The sequence below is a fragment of the Mauremys mutica genome, chromosome 4 (genome assembly GCF_020497125.1).
Source record: "Mauremys mutica isolate MM-2020 ecotype Southern chromosome 4, ASM2049712v1, whole genome shotgun sequence".
NCBI classification, from domain to species: domain Eukaryota; kingdom Metazoa; phylum Chordata; order Testudines; family Geoemydidae; genus Mauremys; species Mauremys mutica.
Genome location: NC_059075.1, coordinates 62,975,277 through 62,994,331, shown reverse-complemented (window position 1 = coordinate 62,994,331; position 19,055 = coordinate 62,975,277). Strand labels below are relative to the sequence as shown.

The following is a 19,055-nucleotide window of genomic DNA, read 5'->3' as shown; positions in this document are numbered from 1 at the left end:
GTTCCCAAGGCAAATGTTATACAGTCAAACTGTTCAAGAATGTTAAAAATTGCAATGACTTTGGTGGGTTTTTTTGGTTGCTGTTTTTTTGACCAGCTTATGGCATGGTAATTTTTTCCCCAAAAATTTTCAAAACTTGGGCAAAATACGTTGACCAGGTCTATTCTATAGTATTTTTAAAAATTTTGTAAAAAATCAAGAGCAGACAGAAGTAAAGATTCAAAGCCGTCCTGAACAAGGGCTTTCTTCTTTCTGACAGACCCTACAGAAGCAAATACATCAGTTTGATGAGTTCCCATTGCAGAAAGTTGTGAAGCCAGATGTATTAATAGGAAAAGAGGATACTCAGCAAGCAAAAGGAGCAGGAATCAGTCACAATTACCATACCAAGCACTAACGCATTTCCTTGCCAACCTGGGAAAGCTCTAGCAATCTAGAATTGGATTCTTTGTCTTGCTAAACCAGTCATCTAGTACTCTTGAAACAAAAGCTGATAAGCTGTCTATGCTGTTGTCACAGATCCATAGGATCAGTGCTATGCCCAAGCTCCTAAACAGTTTCTTGTAGCAACCCCTTTAGTGTAGCAGATCCCCAAGGGGTCTCAACCTTCCTTTAGGGTAGGGCACACCCTGCCTCCTAGATTGAGTGGACTTCAGCACTCCTGCGTCACACTCAGCAAGTCCAACTGAGATAGGTTCCTAGTGGCGACTTGGGCAGTCTTCAGGGACTAATGAACCCTAGGTATTTGCAGCAACATCCAAGCAGTGTTTTCAAAACAGAGTAGGATTTATTAGTCAACTGGACCACAGCATTGAAAGTCCTTATGGAAGCCTTATAGAGAAATAAAGCTTAAAGCATAGTCCATTATGGTCAAGCCACAGTTCATCAGCCAAGCTGTAGTGAGTTCCATTTTCAGGCTCTGTTCCTCTCTGATTTCATTAGTTCCGGGGGAGAGCTGCATGGTTCTTCTAGAGCCCACACTTATTGCGCCGTCTCACACCTCTCAGTCCTTTGTTCTCGAGCTGGGGTCTCTGTTCAGCTTCCCTGCCGAGAGTGTCAATTCATGCATCATTTGGTGTTTGCATGGTCTCTCTGGACACCCCCCTGATCTGGATCAGTTTCTAGCAGTTCCTTAATGACTCTGTTCATTTCACCTAGACACGGAGACACTTGGGGCTGGTCTACACTAAAAACATTGCGTCAGTGTAGCACTTAAGTAAAGATTCTCCTATGCAGATGGGAGAGAGCTCTCCTGCCGGCATAGTTAATCCACCTCCCCAAGAGATGGTAGCTATGTTAGGGGGAGACGCTCTCCTGCCAACATAGTGCTGTCTACATGGGAGGTTAAGATGCTATGTTAAGCTGTTATGATGCAGTTGAGTGATGTAGTTATACTGACATAGGTCTGTAGTATAGCTCTGCCCTTAGTCTGCCCTGAGAGTAAACTTAATCTTTTTTCCCTCAGTGGGTAGCAATGCAAAGTCTGACTGTCCCTGGTACCATCCTGGGTGCACCCCAACTCAGGCAAGCCCTATACAGGCTTCAGCTGTCACAGCTCTTTGGGCTGTAGAACCTTGGTAGGTTCCAATAACACCCTCCAACTACCTTGAAATGCTTTGCTCCTGCCAACAGCCCCAGAAATCCTGCCTCTGTGATGCACTTCTCCCAACTGCCCTGGATTCTCCCCTGTTGGCCATCCATCGCCTCCCTGAGCAGGGAGAAATGAGCAGCTGTAGAGTTACCATCAGTAGACTCACCAAACTTCCCTCTGCTGACCTACCAATGCTCAGCTGATTCACAACAAAACTATAGATCAGTTCTTCCCAGCCTATGGGCTGTGAACCTCAAGTGGGCCATAAGGGCTCACCCACTGGGTCACACTGCACCAACTCAGAGCTTCACTGCACTATTCAGGCAGACAGAGGAAGAGGAGACTCTGCCTCAACACACAACACTAGCCATTCCTTCAAATACCCCTGCTCCCCCTGCCCAAAAAAGCAACAGGTTCCTGCACTAAGTATCCAAAACAATTTTGATGCCTTTGACAGGCATGAAGCAGTCATTGCTTAGGTAATACAATACTGCCTGTGATAAATAAAGTGTGGGAGGAGTAGCTCCCTTTGGTGGACACACCCAGCCAGCCAGTTAGCTGTAAAATCCCTCTTGGTAGCTGTTCTCTGCTTGATTTACCTGTAAAGGGTTAAAAGTCCCCCAGGTAAAGAAAAGGAAGTGGGCACCTGACCAAAAGAGCCAATGGGAAGGTAGAACTTTTTAAAATTTGGAAAGAAACTTTCCCTTTGTCTGTTGTTCTCTGGAGAAGGGGACACGGAGCAGAAATGCTATAAGCATGAATGCTGTGTAAGGCTTGAACCAGGTATAAAAATTCATCTTCCATACCAAGAAAAAATCATTGTACAGGGCATGTTTAAATAGATGCGATTAGGTTTATTTCTGTATTTTGACTTGTGGATCTCCTTTGTGCTAACCCCAGATGCTTTTGTTTTGCTTGTAACCTTTAAGATGAACCTCAAGAAAGCTATCTTGATGCTTAATTTTTGTAATTTTTTTTTAAGATCTAGCAATAGCCTAAGTTCCAAATGTATTTTCTTTCTTTTTGTTTTTAATAAATTTTACCTTTTTTAAGAACAGGGTTGGGTTTTTGGTGTCCTAAGAGGTTTATGCATATGCTGTTTGATTAGTTGGTGGCAACAGCTAATTTCCTTTGTCTTCTTTCTCAGCCCTTCCCCGGAGGGTGTGTATGAAAGGGCTTGAGGGTACCCCACAGGGAGGAATTCCCAAATGCTCCTTCCTGGGTCCAAGGGTTTTTTTTTTGCATTTGGGTGGTGGCAGCGTTTACGAAGCCAAGGTCAGAGAAAAGCTGTAACCTTGGGAGTTTAATACAAGCCTGGGGTGGCCAGTATTAATTTTTAGAATCCTCACGGGCCTCCACCTTCTGCACTCGGAGTGACAGAGTGGGGATTCAGCCTTGACAACCCCAAATAATGCAAAGCATAAAAACTGATTCTCTGTCTCCTTGGTAGAGAGTACAATATAGCTATGCATTTTGAACAGGTTTTAGTTTATTCATTATTTTTCCAATAATAAAAAATGCTAATAGTTTTGATAAAAGAGAAAATTGGTTGGGGCAATGGGCACCATATTGGACAGACATGATGGAAGATCAGCTACCGCAGTGTACTGAATTCTCTATATCTTCATATATACATAGAGTAAATTCGGTAAATAAATTAATACTAGATATAGTAGATTACTTCATTGCCATTTAATCTGTACCTTTCTTACACAGTAACCCAGTCTGATTGTTATGTGAGCCTATGGCTACCGACCGCTTCAGTCAAAAAGGCCCGGACCAAAACTGTCGTCAACTCCAAAAACCCAGTCTGGAATGAAACCTTCCACTTCAGGATTCAGAGTCAGGTCAAGGTAAGACACTGTGAACAACTTGCTGTCAGGGGCTGGTAGATCTCTAGTCCTGCCAACCAGACTGAGTCAAGTTGTTCAAGTTTTCTGCCCCTGCACTTTACAAATGCCTTTCTTCCTAGATGATAAAAATACCACAGGCAAAACTCCTCAAATGACACTTGTACTCTTACAATTTCTGAAGTAGTAAAATTAAACTTTTCACAGCAATGAAAGTTCTGCTTTGCATCCCAGCTGTGTGCTGCAGCCTCAAAGTAGGAAACCCCTCAGCCCAACCTGGATGCTGAGCTGCAAGGCCTAGGCTGGTGAGCTGTGCACACTACAACTCATGCAGTACACGAACACCAAACAGAGTAATGTGGAACGGCTGGTTATACTGGAAAAGATGGGTGGACACAATTGAGCAGCAACTAGTATTGCACAAGATGTCACATTTCTACTCAGATGCTTTGCTGCCACTAGAGAGGTTTTTTTTTCCTTTGTGTACAAGACATGAGGACACGTATCTCCACCTACCTACCATTGCTCGCTGATGACAAATTGAATTACACTTCCAAACTAGTTAGCAAGCCTCACATTGTTTGCAGAAGGGGAGAATATTTAGGGTAACTATTTTCCCCTCTGCACAGCCCCATCACATATTTTTGTGCGGTTTTGTTCTCCTCTTCATCTCATAGTAGGAAGGAGCATAGGGCGTATATAATTATGCAGTAATTATACAAGTTCCTTTTATATTATATGCTATTACATTTATTGGGTACAAAAATAATCACCAGCTGACCTACAGTGTGGATTACTGGAAATAAATAAATATGGATTGATCCTGTAATCACCAGGATCTTAACAGTAATTTCTCTGCCCCACTATAGTACTTGGGATGGATATACCTGGCAATGACCATATAATGGTTACCATAATATGTATATTATGTAACATTACATCTTCCATTTCTTTCTCACAGAGGGGATAAAAATAGAGTTTTTTGGATAGCAGGGATTACTGTAGATAAATCTTTGAGCCAACTCAGTAGAGGTTGCATGTCTTAATTGATGAATAGGCTGCTGAGTATTATTTGACCACACTTCTAGCCTTTGACACTAAAACTGGGCGGGCAACAAAGCAATATTTTATTTAGACTTTAAATATACTTATTCACAGTTGGGTCACTGCCAAACATCCCCTTTCCTGTTTTCTCTGTCTCATTTAATCACTCACCTTTTAATTCTGCAGCTCATTTCCCCATTTGTGAGGGCTGGAACTTCTGCTTCCTACACTTTTACGCATTATTTTACTTTTGTTTCTAGAATATCCTGGAGCTGAAAGTCTGTGATGAAGATGATCACACTCCAGATGACCATCTCCTCACTATTTTCTTTGATGTATCTAAAATCCAACTTGGAGAAACAGTTCGGCTGAACTTTCAGGTGAATCCACAGGTGAGGATTGAAATCAAAGGCAGAACTTGATGAGAAGGATACACTTGTCTCAGTTTTCCTCATAAATGTTCGTAATACAGAATTTGTTTTTTCCTTGCTGTGTATTTATGGTATTAGCCATCTCCCCATATCAACTTCTTAGCTTGCTTCATTGTAAGACACCTCAACATTGTTTCTGTATTTAAAATAAAAGTGTGGGCAAGCACCTTCACACAGTTGTTCAAAGGACGTTGGTGGGAATTTGACATTGTTGACCAAGTCTGTCTTATTGCTCATCTTTATAGCAAGGCTAAACCAGCCAAAGACTATGGTATCACCCCCTAATGGTATTAGAGGTTCTTTTGCAGTTGGAGCTAGTGGTTCTGATCTGTGGATGAGGTATTATTTTGCACTGACACAGAAACAACTGATGCTGCAGTTATGTACTGTGAGCCCAATGTTCAAACATGAATGTCTAAATAGGACTTAAATCCATGTCTTTGTGTTAAATACAAACTGATTCTATGATGGGATGCTCAGATCAACACTGAGAAATATTAATGTCAATTTTATGATTTAAGTCTCCAAATTCAGATTTGGGTACATATATTGGAAAATTGGGCCCGTATTTCATGTTTTCTTAAGTGACAAATTATTGTCAGTAGAATGTAAGGTTGGTTGAAAGGAAAGTTTAATGTCTGGTGACTTATATGGTATATTGTGACCAAGCAGGTTAGGTACTGTTGCTGCTAAGATCAGGAATGCTTTTAAGGACAGGTGAAGCTGTCTATTGCTCATTCAGAAATATTTCTCTCTCTTCATCATTCCCCAAAGAGGAAAAAGAGAGTGACAGATATGATTTATCTCAAAAACCTCTCCTTGTAATGGGAAAATCAGCAACTGGGAAGCAGAATAATATAATGGATATAATATAAATTGGATTGAAACTGAAGAAAATGAAGCACACTGCATTTGCACCAAGAAGAGGGGAAAGTTATTTTGCAGAAGCTCTATGCATATCAAGGGGTCAGGTTTACACAGTATCTTTATGGAGAAGAGTAATGATGTAGTGACTTAATTCATTTTCATTTTTAGGGAAAAGAGGAGCTAGAGGTTGAGTTCACAATGGAGAGCAGGTGAGTAAAATCCAAGCGTTGTCAAATAACGTAATTGTTAGAGGTGTCGGAGATTAATTAACAACAAGGAACATGATTTGTACACCTGCGGTCACCTAAAGCCACATGGCCAGACCTATGTGGACGTAGTTGATAGTGTATGTTCAGCCTCACTGGACAGTAGCTGGATGTTTCTGTATGGCATTGAGTAGTGCCAATGTTGTTTTTAGGAGGTCACACTTAGGCATCCAGGTGAATTTTAAAGCTAAAATGAAAATTGAGTGAAGTGCAGGAATGTCTGCTGATTTCCCCCACCAGTTGGTCTGTACGTGGCATTTAACATAGATTTAAGTACTAAACAAGATTCGAACCCATTTCTGGGAAATAATAAGATGGGCATGTATATCTCAGTTTTAAATTTAGTTTTGTTATTGATGTTCAAAATGAATGGGGGAAAATTGTCTCTTTACGCTTATTATGACATGTGGGACTAATTCATTAGCCTTTCAGCTCTGGCACTCCAGGGTCAAGTATGGATATTTTTGGCCAATGGAATAAATTCAGTGGTTTCTATCTGTCAGCACACTCAGCTTGATGTACATTTGAAAACTACCCTGTTTTGGCACACTGAGCAGTCTCTGCTCAGCAGAGCTCTAGTACTGGAATAGTAGGAGCTTTAAAAAGCCAGATTTATTTAGAGTTTCCCAGGAATGTGAGGAAAACTGGAACATACATTGAGAATTACTAGCCTGTACTGTCAGACCCAACACTTCCAAGAGTGACAAAAAAATTAAAATAAGCAAAATACAAATAAAGAACAAAAATGGCAATTCATGTCCTTAAATTATTATTTAAATACTAGTTATGAACTGAGTACGTTTCTTTTTATTTTTAGTCCAGATCTTCCTGAAAACATCGCTACAAATGGTGTATTAGTGGTAATTTTTATTTTCTATTATCTTTCCTCTACTGCAGGGGTAGGCAACCTATGGCACACGTGCTGAAGGAGGCACACAAGCTGATTTTCAGTGGCACCCACACTGCCCGGGTCCTGGCCATCAGTCCAGGGGGGCTCTGCATTTTAATTTAATTTTAAATGAAGCTTCTTAAACATTTTAAAAACCTTATTTACTTTACATACAACAATAGTTTAGTTATATATTATAGACTTATAGAAAGAGACCTTCTAAAAACGTTTAAATGAATTAATGGCATTAATGTATTAATAGAGTGAATAAATGAAGACTCGGCACACCACCAAAGGTTGCCGACCCCTACTCTGCTGTACAGCGATGCACATCATACCGCTTTGAACAGAGAATGAGTTGCCCCACAGTTATCCTTCCAACACAAAATCTATTCCGAGGAATAGGCTGCCATTGGATCCCAGTGAACATGACAGTCAGCTCTCCCACATCTCCCATGTTAGGAGAAACTGACCTGGAAGAGATGTAAACTGCCCCAAGCTGCGCTCCTCCACAGTCCCACGGAGTGTCACCAGATGGCAAAGACTAGAAGTGGTACAGCTGTGAGCATCCTCACAGCCAGTGTTCCCACACCATTATCTAGAGTGACTCCTGTTGGGAGAAGCTAAAATTGGAATAGCTGTAAGATTTCCCATACACTATTACCTACAGTGTGGCTGGTATGAGGTAGCAATATATCTATATAATTATAAAGCTTCTTCTATGGCTGGTCCTTTCAATTACAGCTGTTATTTCCGTAGCTTTCTCTCATTTTTTTTCCTGGGGAATCTATTGCCTCCTTGGTGCAGGCCTGAGGATACTCCGTCTGTATACACCCATCCTAGAAGTCATATAGTAAGTCTCAGCCCAGAGTCTCTCCAGAGACTTTCATTGGAAGCTGTTGCAGAGCATCATGAAGTATTTAGTCCTCCCAGGGGCTGATCTTGCAGTCTGCACAACACTCCTGTCTCCTTTCCATCTGGATAGCAAGAGACTAGCAGGGGAAGCACACTTAGTTTTGTCTGTGTCATTTTATCTATCTTTTATTCGTTGTCTCTGTTACAGTCTCGTGAAGTTTCCTGTTTGGAAGCTCAGGTGGATGAGGGGAGGATAAAGAAGGGATCCACAGGTTAGTACTTCCTTAACTGGTAGAGTTGGATGAAACTGGTTAAAATTTTATAGCAAAATTTCAACAGAAAAATATCTGCCATTTCTGGGATGATTTGTTTATATGCATTAGAGTAAGGGCATTCCATGTTTTAAAGGAAAGGAGAAACTTCCAATGTGTCCTGTGGGCTTTGGATCATGTTCTAATTGGTCAGACAACATATAGGGAATATTACAGCATTCACAGTTGAACACCAACTGTAGTTAATTAAACAGAATAGTTTCCATCACAGCATCCTGTTGTCTGATGCTCATAGCTTTCTGAAACATTCATATATGGAGAGGAAATTTTCCATGCCTCATCTATTCCAAGAGTTGGAGTGAAATGCCTCCAGGTGTTTGAGTTCAGAGACGGTGGGAGTAAGTGGGGTGAGAAACAAAACTCTTCTCAATTTAAAAATTTCTAATTGCCCTTTTTCAGACACAAATACCAGCAGTTTGAGACCTGAAATATATTCTATATTACCTGAGATACTCATTGCACATCTTGGGCTGTGCATAGCCATTTTGTTTCCTCTATATCCATAGCCTTATGGATTTGCAATGCAACTTTTAAAACATTCTGTGTTGGTCCCTGATACAGCAAAACATGTAAGCCCGTGGATCACCACATTGAAGTCAGGGACACTTGCTCTCATGCTAGATAGGAGCCCAAGTTCCTTGACTGAGAAAATCCTTTTAGGGATTTCATGGTTGGCCTATATAGCCTTAAATATGTGGTTTGATGTGGTACTTTTCCTGTTGCTCATAGAGAGGGGAGAGGTGGGCCCAAACCAAACCTATCTACTGTAAATACCAATTTTAAAGTTTATACAGACAAACTTTTGAATTCTCTGAGTCAAAAAGTGTCTAAAACATTGCATAAGAGCTAAAAGTGTTTTAACACTCCCATGCTAACTAAAGAATAATCAAGTAGATGAAGGGTTGGAGTCTCACTGATTTCACTGTAAACTGAGGTACGCCAGCACTGAGCTGGTTTGAAAATCCCACCCGTCCAGAAACAGGAATTTCCAGAGAAAGTTATAATCAACTGAAACCAATGGTTTTGAATGTGTGTGTTATCTCACCAGCAGTGAAAGAACTGCTACTGCAATGCTCTAACACTCTGAGCAAGAATTATAGCACAGATTGTTAGAATATAATGAGATTGTTTTATAAAGGAACTAAAGCTGAAGCCAAGATGCACAGATAAATGAGTATAATTATTTATGTAACCTAAGCCACTGACTGTCAAAATGAATATAACATATAGTAGAACAGCTTTTCTGTATTGGAGTGTAATATAACTAAATGAATGACTCTCTTATAGGGCAATCCTCCCAATTACCTTAATCCCTTTTATCCAGAACTCCCTTGTATTCTACAGTGTAAATGCCTTATGGCCTGATTGTGAGAGGTGCCAAGTCCCCTCATTGACTTCACTGGGAGTTGTTGGTGCTCACAGGACTGGGCGCCTAGACAATGTTTATTATGGCTATAAAAATATGGATACATGGTTTATATGGTGTCTTGGAACATTATTGGCTTATTAAGCAGCATCCACATTATGAACTTAATGTAGAGAACTCTGAAATGTTGTTTTAAATGAGTTAAAGATGTGATAATCACGGGTTCAATGTTTGTTTTGTCACCTGTTTAGAAAGAAAATTCGCACTTACAATGGAAGGATCCTATGAAGGAACCCAGAACCTTTCACTGAGCTCCTGCCTTTGTCCTGCTTCTCCTGCCAGATTCCACTATATCAAGTATAATCATTCAGAACTGGGCATTGCACTACCAAAGATGAGACAGCTCTCCGTGGTATGTTATCATCACGGACCTTTATGAACACAGCTCATTCATGTATCTTTTCTGGGGACTTGGAAGTGTGGAGGCGAAATGTTTCACCATTTTCTCCTTGTTGTATTACAATTAACCTCCCCTACCATTTTCTTTTTAGACTTCCTCAAGTCAAGATGAAAGTGAGTCCCTGACTCTAGCTCTGAATTCACTTCCCATTCAAGATAAAGTAACAATAGGAGAGGTGAGTGTCAACCCACCAGTCTTGATAGAATAAATACCAAACCAGGATGCTTTCAACTTACAGGGAAACAACTTTGCATTGTTGCTAAACTCCAGTCAGTTTATATGTTGTTGCATACACACAGACACATACACATGTTAAAAGAACATAAAGGTTGCAAAGTCAAGCACTTGAAAGTTAGGAAATACCAGAATTAAGATTGCCTGTATAACTTCAGTTTGGTTCCCTTAAGCATATGCATTATAATACAGTTTTTAATTATATGACTACATGCTATTTTTTCTACAGGACCTTTGCCTCATTCAGCTCACAGGATGGATGGTGCTCATTTAATAAGCAGCTGTTCAATAGTTTGATATCTCCTCGTTGTTAAATTTGGCCTCAAGCCTTATTTACTGCCCACTATTCAAACCCTGCTCCACAGACAAAATTATTAATTTCCTCATGGGATTTTGTATGGTGCTCATCACTAAGGCTGTGAGTTTGTCATGGAAGTCATGGATTCTGTGACTTTCCATGACCTCCATGACTTCTGCAGTGGCTGGTGTGGTTGGCTCCAGAGCTCCCTGAGCAGCTCGGGCAGCCCCTGGGCCAGTCACACCAGCAGCTGCTGGGGCAGTCTTGGGCCACTGCTCCTCCCACCCCGCGAGCAGCAGGAGGAGGAATTGCGGGGGGTCCGTCAGGGCTGGAGGTTGGGGTACAGGAGGGAGTGAGGGCTCTGTGCAGTGCTTACTTTGGGAGGGCTCACCGGAAGTGGCAACATCCCCTTCCCTCAGGTCCTAGCGCCATGTGCTGCCTCTGCATGCAGGCACTGCCCCCGCAGCTCCCATTGTCCGCAGTTCTAGGAGCTTAGAGAGGGACATATTGCTGTTTCCGAGAAGCTGGGTACAGAGCCTGCCAGTCCCGCTAACCCCCGCTCCAGCACCAGGGCGGGTTCTGGGCTGCTACCACCTGAGCACCCACGGTGCCCCTGGACCTCACCTCAGCATTTGCAGTGCCCCTGGACTGCCCCCAAGCATCTGAGGCCCCCTGCGTCCTCTGGGCCACCCCCCCCGAGCACCTGGGGCACCACCTGGGCTGCCGCCCCCCAGCACTCACAAGGTCTTAAGGTAGAACTCAATTCATGACCACCTGTGAAAATCTGGTTTAAATTAATTGCCCAGCATCCCTTAGGAATTCTGTAGGAGAGGCAGGGATAGAATACAGTTCTTCAGGACAGCATTCAACTGCCTTAACCATGAGACCATCCTTTCTCTTCTGTAATTCTCTGCACACCACTCACTACACACCTTCCAACTTCTGCAACAAATGAGACAGGGATCCCACAGACAAAAGACTTCTTTACTGTACAACCCAGATGCATCCTCAGAACAGATCCATTCCGAGCACTGAATGAACCAGGGGTCCTGTGGGGAAAAATAGTATGTAATAAAAAATTAAAGACTGTATTTTAATGTGGATGCACAAAAGGCCAAATTAAGGTTGCACCAGTAACCTTAATTGTGGCATTTCCTAACTTGTGAGTGTTTGACAGTGAAAACTTAATATTCTTTTAATGATTTTTGTAACTGTAATTTTGATGTTTTAAAAATGGCAAACTGAAAAAACAGAAATTCCATCATATGGCATCATATTGACACCCATGTGGATCATCATCAGAGTTGAAACTTTTACATTCACTGCCCAGACATCTGCCTCTTGAGCTAATGGAGTAACCGATAGCAGTAGTAGGTTGTCATTCTCTATATGGAACAGCACTAGAAGAGGATGAGACACATGCCCTTTGCTAGTGGGTTTCACAGATATTTGCTGACAGCAGAGGAATTTAGAGATTCAGGAATATTGGGTCCCATTCCAAGCTCTGGAGGTTATCACATCTAGTGGTCAAAGATCCTTCTGTCCATTGCCACCAAGATTGATCCCTTCTCCTTCATCTCTTTCCACCTGTCCATGGCCTAGTCCCCTCTTTTCCACACCCTGTCTTCACATTCCAATCCCAATCTCCTTGCCTAGCCAGTCCCAGTCTTCACTCCAACTCTCAGTCCCATTCTCCACCCACTCAGAGCTTCAATCCCAATCCTTCTGCAATCAGTCAGTCTGTGTCTCGTTGCCTCCCAGTCTCCCCACCACTACCTTCCAGTCCCAGTATCCTTCCCCAGTCAGTTCTAGTCTCACCCCCCTCCCAAATCCCACTGTTCCTTTTTTTACCTCCCTCACAGTTTCGAGTCCCAGTTTCACCCTGTCACCCCAGCTCCTTATCCCAATCTACTTTTGTTTTTCTTCTTGGTCTGGCTTTTGTTTCACAGAATTACAATTTAGTCAAATGTGGGTGGATTTTCATGGGAATAACAAATGACACATCCTTGACAGAAAGGCCAAATTTCAAGTCCCTGCTCCAAAGCATTGGGACACTGCAACTTCCAATGAAAATGTTGTAAGAATTTTTCTAACATGAACAAAAAAATTAATTTTTCCTTAAACTCATTCCCGGAAATGATGGCAACCTTAATAAAGGGCGGTGCTACCAGACTTTCCTATAATAGGAGAATTTCTTTGTGCTCTGTGCATCAGCCTAGCTCAGCCAGCTTTGGGGAAGGATTTACTTCCTTCTTCCGCTCCTTCCTTTTTCATCAGTGAAGATGAGAAATGGAGTCCAAATTAAAACAACCACAACAAACCAGAGTGAAATCCACACAAACATGTAGGATAAATGTAAAAATCAGTTTGCATTCAGAGGGTTGGAATCTCAGATGGTCTAAATTAGCATATTCTTATTGACCTCAATGGAACTATGCTGATTTATAATAGCTGAGGCTCTGGCCCATTATTAACCCATGTCCATGGCTAATTAGCCTGGAATTTAGAGCATACGTTGGTATGCCATAGTTTAATTAAAGGTGGCAATTACTGGCTGAGGCCCTAAGTCTTTTTAACTGGTACAGGTGCCTGAAACATTGGAAACATTGAGTTAAAATATTAGACTGAGAATTAACTAGTGGTGTTAAGTAGAACTGTGTGAAATTTTTCAGATGAAACTTTTTTATGAAAAATACAGATTCGAGTTGATGAAGACTTTTCACAAATTTGTGTTGAATTTGCTGTGTTGTTTCAGTTGAACCCCCCCCAATAAATTAAAAAAATTAAAAATACATTTTTGAAATGAAAGGCTTTTGATTTTTCAATTCAAAATAACTCTTTGTTTTGAAATTTGCCTCAATTTTAGTTGTAAAAAAGATTTAAAACTTGAAAGTGAAATATTTTATTTTGTATTGACTGAAACATTTAATTCAACCCCAAACCATTTTTTAAAACTTTTCATTTAGCCAAAAAATTGGAAAAAAATTCATTTTGGATCTATTTGAAACAATTCCCACCACATTTTTTTTTGCATTGTTCAGTAAACCAAAAAATCATTTGCACAGCTCTAGTTTTGAGTCTGTCTATAACTATCTTTCTTGAATTATTTATGGTCAGGCTATGTGGCTTCAGTGCTAATTGTGGAGCAGGTAAAACTCATACCAAGGCTGAGAGGACACACAAGCTTAAAAATATGATGGCTCTTATAATTTTCCCATTCTCGATTTTCAGACCAGAACGTTTGATTTGCATGTGAAGACAAAAGAATGGTAAGAGAGTCCCAATCTTGCTTTTGGATATGTGTGGATGGGCCCCTGCAGAGCCCAACTGAAATCAACACAGCTCTGTACAGGCATGGGTGTCTGTTAGTTGCAAGAGAAGGCCATTTGTTCTTTGGAAGTGGATAATGTCAGCAGAGCTCTTCCCTTTCCTTGCTGGGGAATAATGTCTTGCTGCAATCGTTTAACAAAACATAATAATCTGTAATTGATTTCAACAGCAGATGAGAATATGTAATGAAACACAACACATTGCAAATAGGCTAATCGTTTTAATGAAACTCTTTCATTAGATGCCATAGAAGCACCAGTCAAACTAGCAATTAGAAATCTGTACACACATGCTGGTCTGGTGTCATCGCCCTTCCCACAGCCTTGTTCTTCTACAGTACACAATTTAGGGCTCTATCCGGCAAGGGGCTGAGCTTTTTGGCACCGATCTAGCAAAGCACATAAACCCATGCTTAGCTTTAAACGTGCTCCTAGTCCCATGGATCATTCATGGAATTAAATTTAAGCGCACATTGTTTTCTCTTTCTCATTTCTTACATTAGTCTGTCTATATAGAGGTGTTGGAATGTGTTTTCGGTAAACATATCCAAGGTTTTATATATATATATATATGGAGAGAGAGACTTGACTATAACAGGTAATAATTTGTGGGTTTTGCCTTGGCTTCAGGACTCAGGGCCTGTTTAACAGCTCAAGAAAACTAGATGTACGTTTAGGATTTGACCTGTGCACAGAGGAACAGAATTTCCTGAAGAATCGGAAGAAAGTGGTTGCTGCTGCTCTGAAGAAGGTTCTTCGGCTAGAAGAGGATCTGAAGGACCATGAGGTAGTTGAGGCAGAAGAATCTCGTGTCCTGTATTGCCCTAGATGAGTGCTCAGCCTATTGGTACAAAAAGTCTAGTCCAAAGCCCATTGAAATCAATTGGGAGTCTTTCATGGTGTTTCAGTGGGAGTCACTGCTGGTTCTAGTTATGATGAGTGGTGTGTTGTTGGAGGGGGACTGAGGAAGTAGGGTGGGTCCGGTTTAGAAAGGCGATACCAAGGGGATCCTTCTCTCTCTTTTCCCCAGGCCAGGACAATAGGCACATGAGTGTTCTACCCCCTTCAGGGCCCCCATTCAACCCAGGAGAAGGGTGTTCCATGAGGAAGTCTTCTCTCCAGGTCCTGTTCAGGCCAAGGAGATCTCAAGTTTGACAGACCAATGTTCTAGTCTGGACTGGCTATTCCTATGTTGGCCTTCAGGTGAATACCCGGTTTAGGAGAATCCCAAAGCTGAATTTGATCCCAATTACCATACATATTTAAAAAAAAACCCACTTTGACAATGGAAGAATCTGAACTTTACTGTGTTCAGCAGCAAAGAGAGTATCAAACAATTTAGAATGAAGCATATGCAGTGCTGTCCTTTTTGCATTATTTTGCTGTGCCAGAGTTTGTGGGAATGCTGTAACCACTCACAGATCAGATTGATTTTTTGCTCACCTTTTGCTTATCTTTCTCCTTTTTAATCATTAATGCTCCTCAGTGTTGTTTGTCACCAACTTTCTGCTTTTGTGTGTGTTGAACAGGTGCCAGTTGTGGCTGTGACAACAACAGGAGGTGGGATAAGAGCTTTGACAGCCATGTATGGCAGCATCTTGGGTCTTCAGAAACTGAATGTTCTGGACTGTGTTTCATACATCACTGGCTCATCTGGCACAACATGGTAAGGAGGTCATTTTATAAGGTTTTATTTGATCCTTCTGTAAGCTTCCGGTGGAGAGAGAAGTTCTCAAGGAATGTGTTATTTTGCTTGGAAATACATTACAGGGTTATGCCAGCATAGCTACAGCATCCTAGCCATTCAGCAACAGTCCCTGTAGACATGGCCTAAGGGTAAAATTTTCAAAGTTGCCTAAGTTTCATTTTAAAAAGTGATTTAGGCACTTGGGACCTTAAGTCTCATTGAAAATCAATGAGATTTAGGCTCCCATGTCACTTTTGAAAATGAGACTTAGGCTCCTATGTCACTTAGGTACTTCAGACCATTTTCACCTAAACCTAATTTTTTCTTATTGTCTAGCTAATAGTTCTTTTCCTGGCACTTAGATTTCAGCTGGCAAAAATAATGATCACTTTAGGTAATTTAACCCCATTCATGAATACCAGTGGGGAGTCGTTGGATAGCGTACCGTACAGTATGTATTCTGAATGGAGTGGAGTAAAAATTACCAAATGAAACAAGGAGCGTTTACCTGAGATTTGTGAACATTTCCTCAATCCTGGGTAAGGTTTCAAGCAAACCTGTGCTGAGTTTTGACAGTGAACCTAGACTGAATTTTTTTGCGGTGGAGTGGAAACCATGTTGAAACTTGGAAATTGTGGATTTGCGCATCTTTGACCCCAAACCCAATGTTGTCAGATGAGTTTCCCTCTGAGCTTTGGAATCTGTTCATCTCTAAAACTCTAAACAAAACATAGGTGGTGTGAGTTAGCTTAAGTGAAGTGAATCTGAAAAAAAGTTTGCAGGAAGCTTTGCCACATAAATCCTTTGAGTTTCACAGGCTCCTAATTCTAATTCACTGTTGTTTTTAACATGGTATTTTTTGTCCCTAGGACCATGACAAACTTGTATGAAGATGATGATTGGTCACATAAGGATCTAGGGGAGCTAATCATTGAAGCTCGGAAGCAAGCATCCAAATCCAAAATGAGTGCTTTTTCCTTGGAAAGTCTGAAGAATTATCATAGGGAGCTGAGTCAACGCACCCAAGCAGGATACAAGACATCTTTTATAGATCTCTGGGGGCTCATGATTGAATCCATGTTGAATGATGGGGTACTGTATACATCCCTCTTTTTACTAAGGACTATGGTCTCTTTCTAAAAATTAGAAGAAAATTAAACCCTAGGAAGAGAGACCCATACAATATCTTTATAGAGTTATTCACTCAAAGAAATTCCACTGGGTTGATGGCAAATCAATATCTCATGCACAGAATAGGAACTTACGATCACATGTTAACGACAGTGAGATACAGAGTGAGTTACTAAATTTAGTGACACAGTGAATAAATGAACAAACAGAAGAGAAACAAATCAAGGGCAATGAAACATGTACTGCATTTTCATATATTTTCTCAACTGTCGTTTCAGGTTAATTATTTAGGACAGAGGTTCACAACCTGAAGGGTTGCAATCTTCTTGCCCTTCTCACAGAGTGAAATGGCAGAGGGGAACCTGGCTAGATCCTGACTAAATGAAAGGGGAATTCAGATGTATGGGGGCAAGTTTTTGTTATGGAAAAGGGGTATCAGGATGGAGAAGATTGAGAACCACTGATAAGCTAATATGGATGCTCCCCAATTTACGCAAGTGTTCTGTTCCTGAGCGCCTTGCGTAACTTGAATTTTGCGTAAGTCGGGAACGTATACCCGACCATTACGCAAAATAATAATAATAATAATAATATTTAATAATAAAAACATTTCTAGCTTATGGAACTTTTTCCGTAAATGTGGATTTGCGTAAATCGGATTTGCATAACCCGGGGAGCATCTATAATCCCGAGTATATTAGTAAATTAAAGAGATAAGGTGGTGGAGGTAATATCTTTTATTGGATTAGTGAGACAGTTAGCCAGAGCTCACTAACAGAAGTTGGTTCAATAAAACATATGATCCCACCCATCTTGTCTTTTAAATATCCTGGGATCGACACAGCCACAACACTGCATATACTAGTAAATGTTCTGTAGCATATTTTGTAAAAAAATAACCAAATCTTAGTGTGCTGAAGCTCCCCTATAGCATCAGCTATTAAATCTTTGCTGAGAACTGGAGACTGTCAATTTTTGTGGTGGTTATAAGGGGTGTGATTTAGCAAGGTATATGTTAGTGAGGTTCAACTGTATTAAAATACATTGTATGGTCAATGCAGTCATTAAAAATATATAGTGGATCTATTGTTCTGTCAGACCTTAAACTTACAGGACCTTTAAAATTGCTGTTCATCAGCTTGTGGCAGCTGTTTTGGATTTTATCTCAAGCAGGTGTTTCTGTGGCTAACTTTGAAAATTATTGTAAGATGTGCACAAGCAAAGCTTGAAAAATCATAGTATCTTAGTGGTATTGCCACACTAATGGTGAAAGAAGCCCTTTCAAATTTTATGGGCAAAGCCAACCTCCTTTTTCATGTGACATTTTTCATTCTTATTCTTGGGCCAGAAGTTATTTTGTAAAATTTGATAAAATTCTGTTTCACTGTTTTGAGAGCTCATTTAAAAAAAAAATCATTTCAGATTTTTTTTTCCACTATAGATACAGTAGAACCTCAGAGTTACAAACACCTTGGAAACGGCAGTTGTTTGTAACTCTGAAATGTTTGTAACTGAACAAAACGTTATGGTTGTTCTTTCAAAAGTTTACAACTAAACATTGGCTTAATACAGGCGTTCTCAAACTGGGGGTCGGGATCCCCAGCGGGTCGCGAGGTTATTACTTGGGGGGTGGTGAACTGTCAGCCTCCACTTCAAACCCCGCTCTGCATCCAGCATTTATAATGGTGTTAAATATATTTAAAAGTGTTTTTAATTTAGAAGGGGGGGTCGCACTCAGAGGCTTGCTATGTGAAAGGGGTCACCAGTACAAAAGTTTGACTTAATACAGCTTTGAAACTTTACTATGCAGAAGAAAAGTGCTGCTATCCCTTTATTTCTTAGTAGTTTATGTTTAACACAATATTGTACTGGATTTGCTTTTTTATTTTTGTCTCTGGTGCTGCCTGATTGTGTACTTCTGGTTCCAAATGAGGTGTGTGGTTGACTGGTCAGTTCATAACTCTGGTGTTCATAACTTTGAGGTTCTACTGTAACTCAATATTGGCTTTTTCTACCCCCCCCCTCAAACTTTGGAATTAATATAGGAGGAGTGTCACTGACATGGTGGCTTGACAAAATCATATTTTAAAAAGATGACATTCAAATATAGGAGAACAGTAGAAATAGCATTGTCTATCCTATTTTTTGCACAATACATGAAAATGCAATGCGAAAGTGTAGTCTGCAAATTCTAGTATCACACACTGAAATAGAGTGTAGGCTGGTTAATAGGATCCATCTTAACCAAGACCACTCAGAGGCCCCTGACTTCTACCCAGATCTCTCTTTCTGTGTGTGAAGTACATAGAGGAGAACCTAGGAGGGAATTCAAACATTTCAGTGATTTCCAAACTCAGATGTTGTGGTAGTGCAATGATTAGTGTAGGCAGCACCTCCACCAGTACATGGAGCTATATCCTTATCT

At 40.8% G+C, this 19,055-nt stretch overlaps 1 protein-coding gene across 1 annotated transcript in view; it reads left to right on the top strand.

The window, feature by feature from the left end:
- Window positions 1-19,055, top strand: part of LOC123369734 (cytosolic phospholipase A2 epsilon-like) — a 43,526-nt gene that overhangs the window by 12,887 nt on the left and 11,584 nt on the right. Inside the window, exons 3-13 of the mRNA XM_045015655.1 lie at window positions 3,308-3,444; window positions 4,746-4,877; window positions 5,952-5,992; window positions 6,867-6,909; window positions 8,002-8,065; window positions 9,743-9,903; window positions 10,043-10,126; window positions 13,715-13,752; window positions 14,443-14,599; window positions 15,342-15,478; window positions 16,369-16,591. Coding sequence (XP_044871590.1) covers window positions 3,308-3,444; window positions 4,746-4,877; window positions 5,952-5,992; window positions 6,867-6,909; window positions 8,002-8,065; window positions 9,743-9,903; window positions 10,043-10,126; window positions 13,715-13,752; window positions 14,443-14,599; window positions 15,342-15,478; window positions 16,369-16,591 — 1,217 coding nt within the window. The remainder of the gene's footprint in view (window positions 1-3,307; window positions 3,445-4,745; window positions 4,878-5,951; window positions 5,993-6,866; window positions 6,910-8,001; window positions 8,066-9,742; window positions 9,904-10,042; window positions 10,127-13,714; window positions 13,753-14,442; window positions 14,600-15,341; window positions 15,479-16,368; window positions 16,592-19,055) is intronic.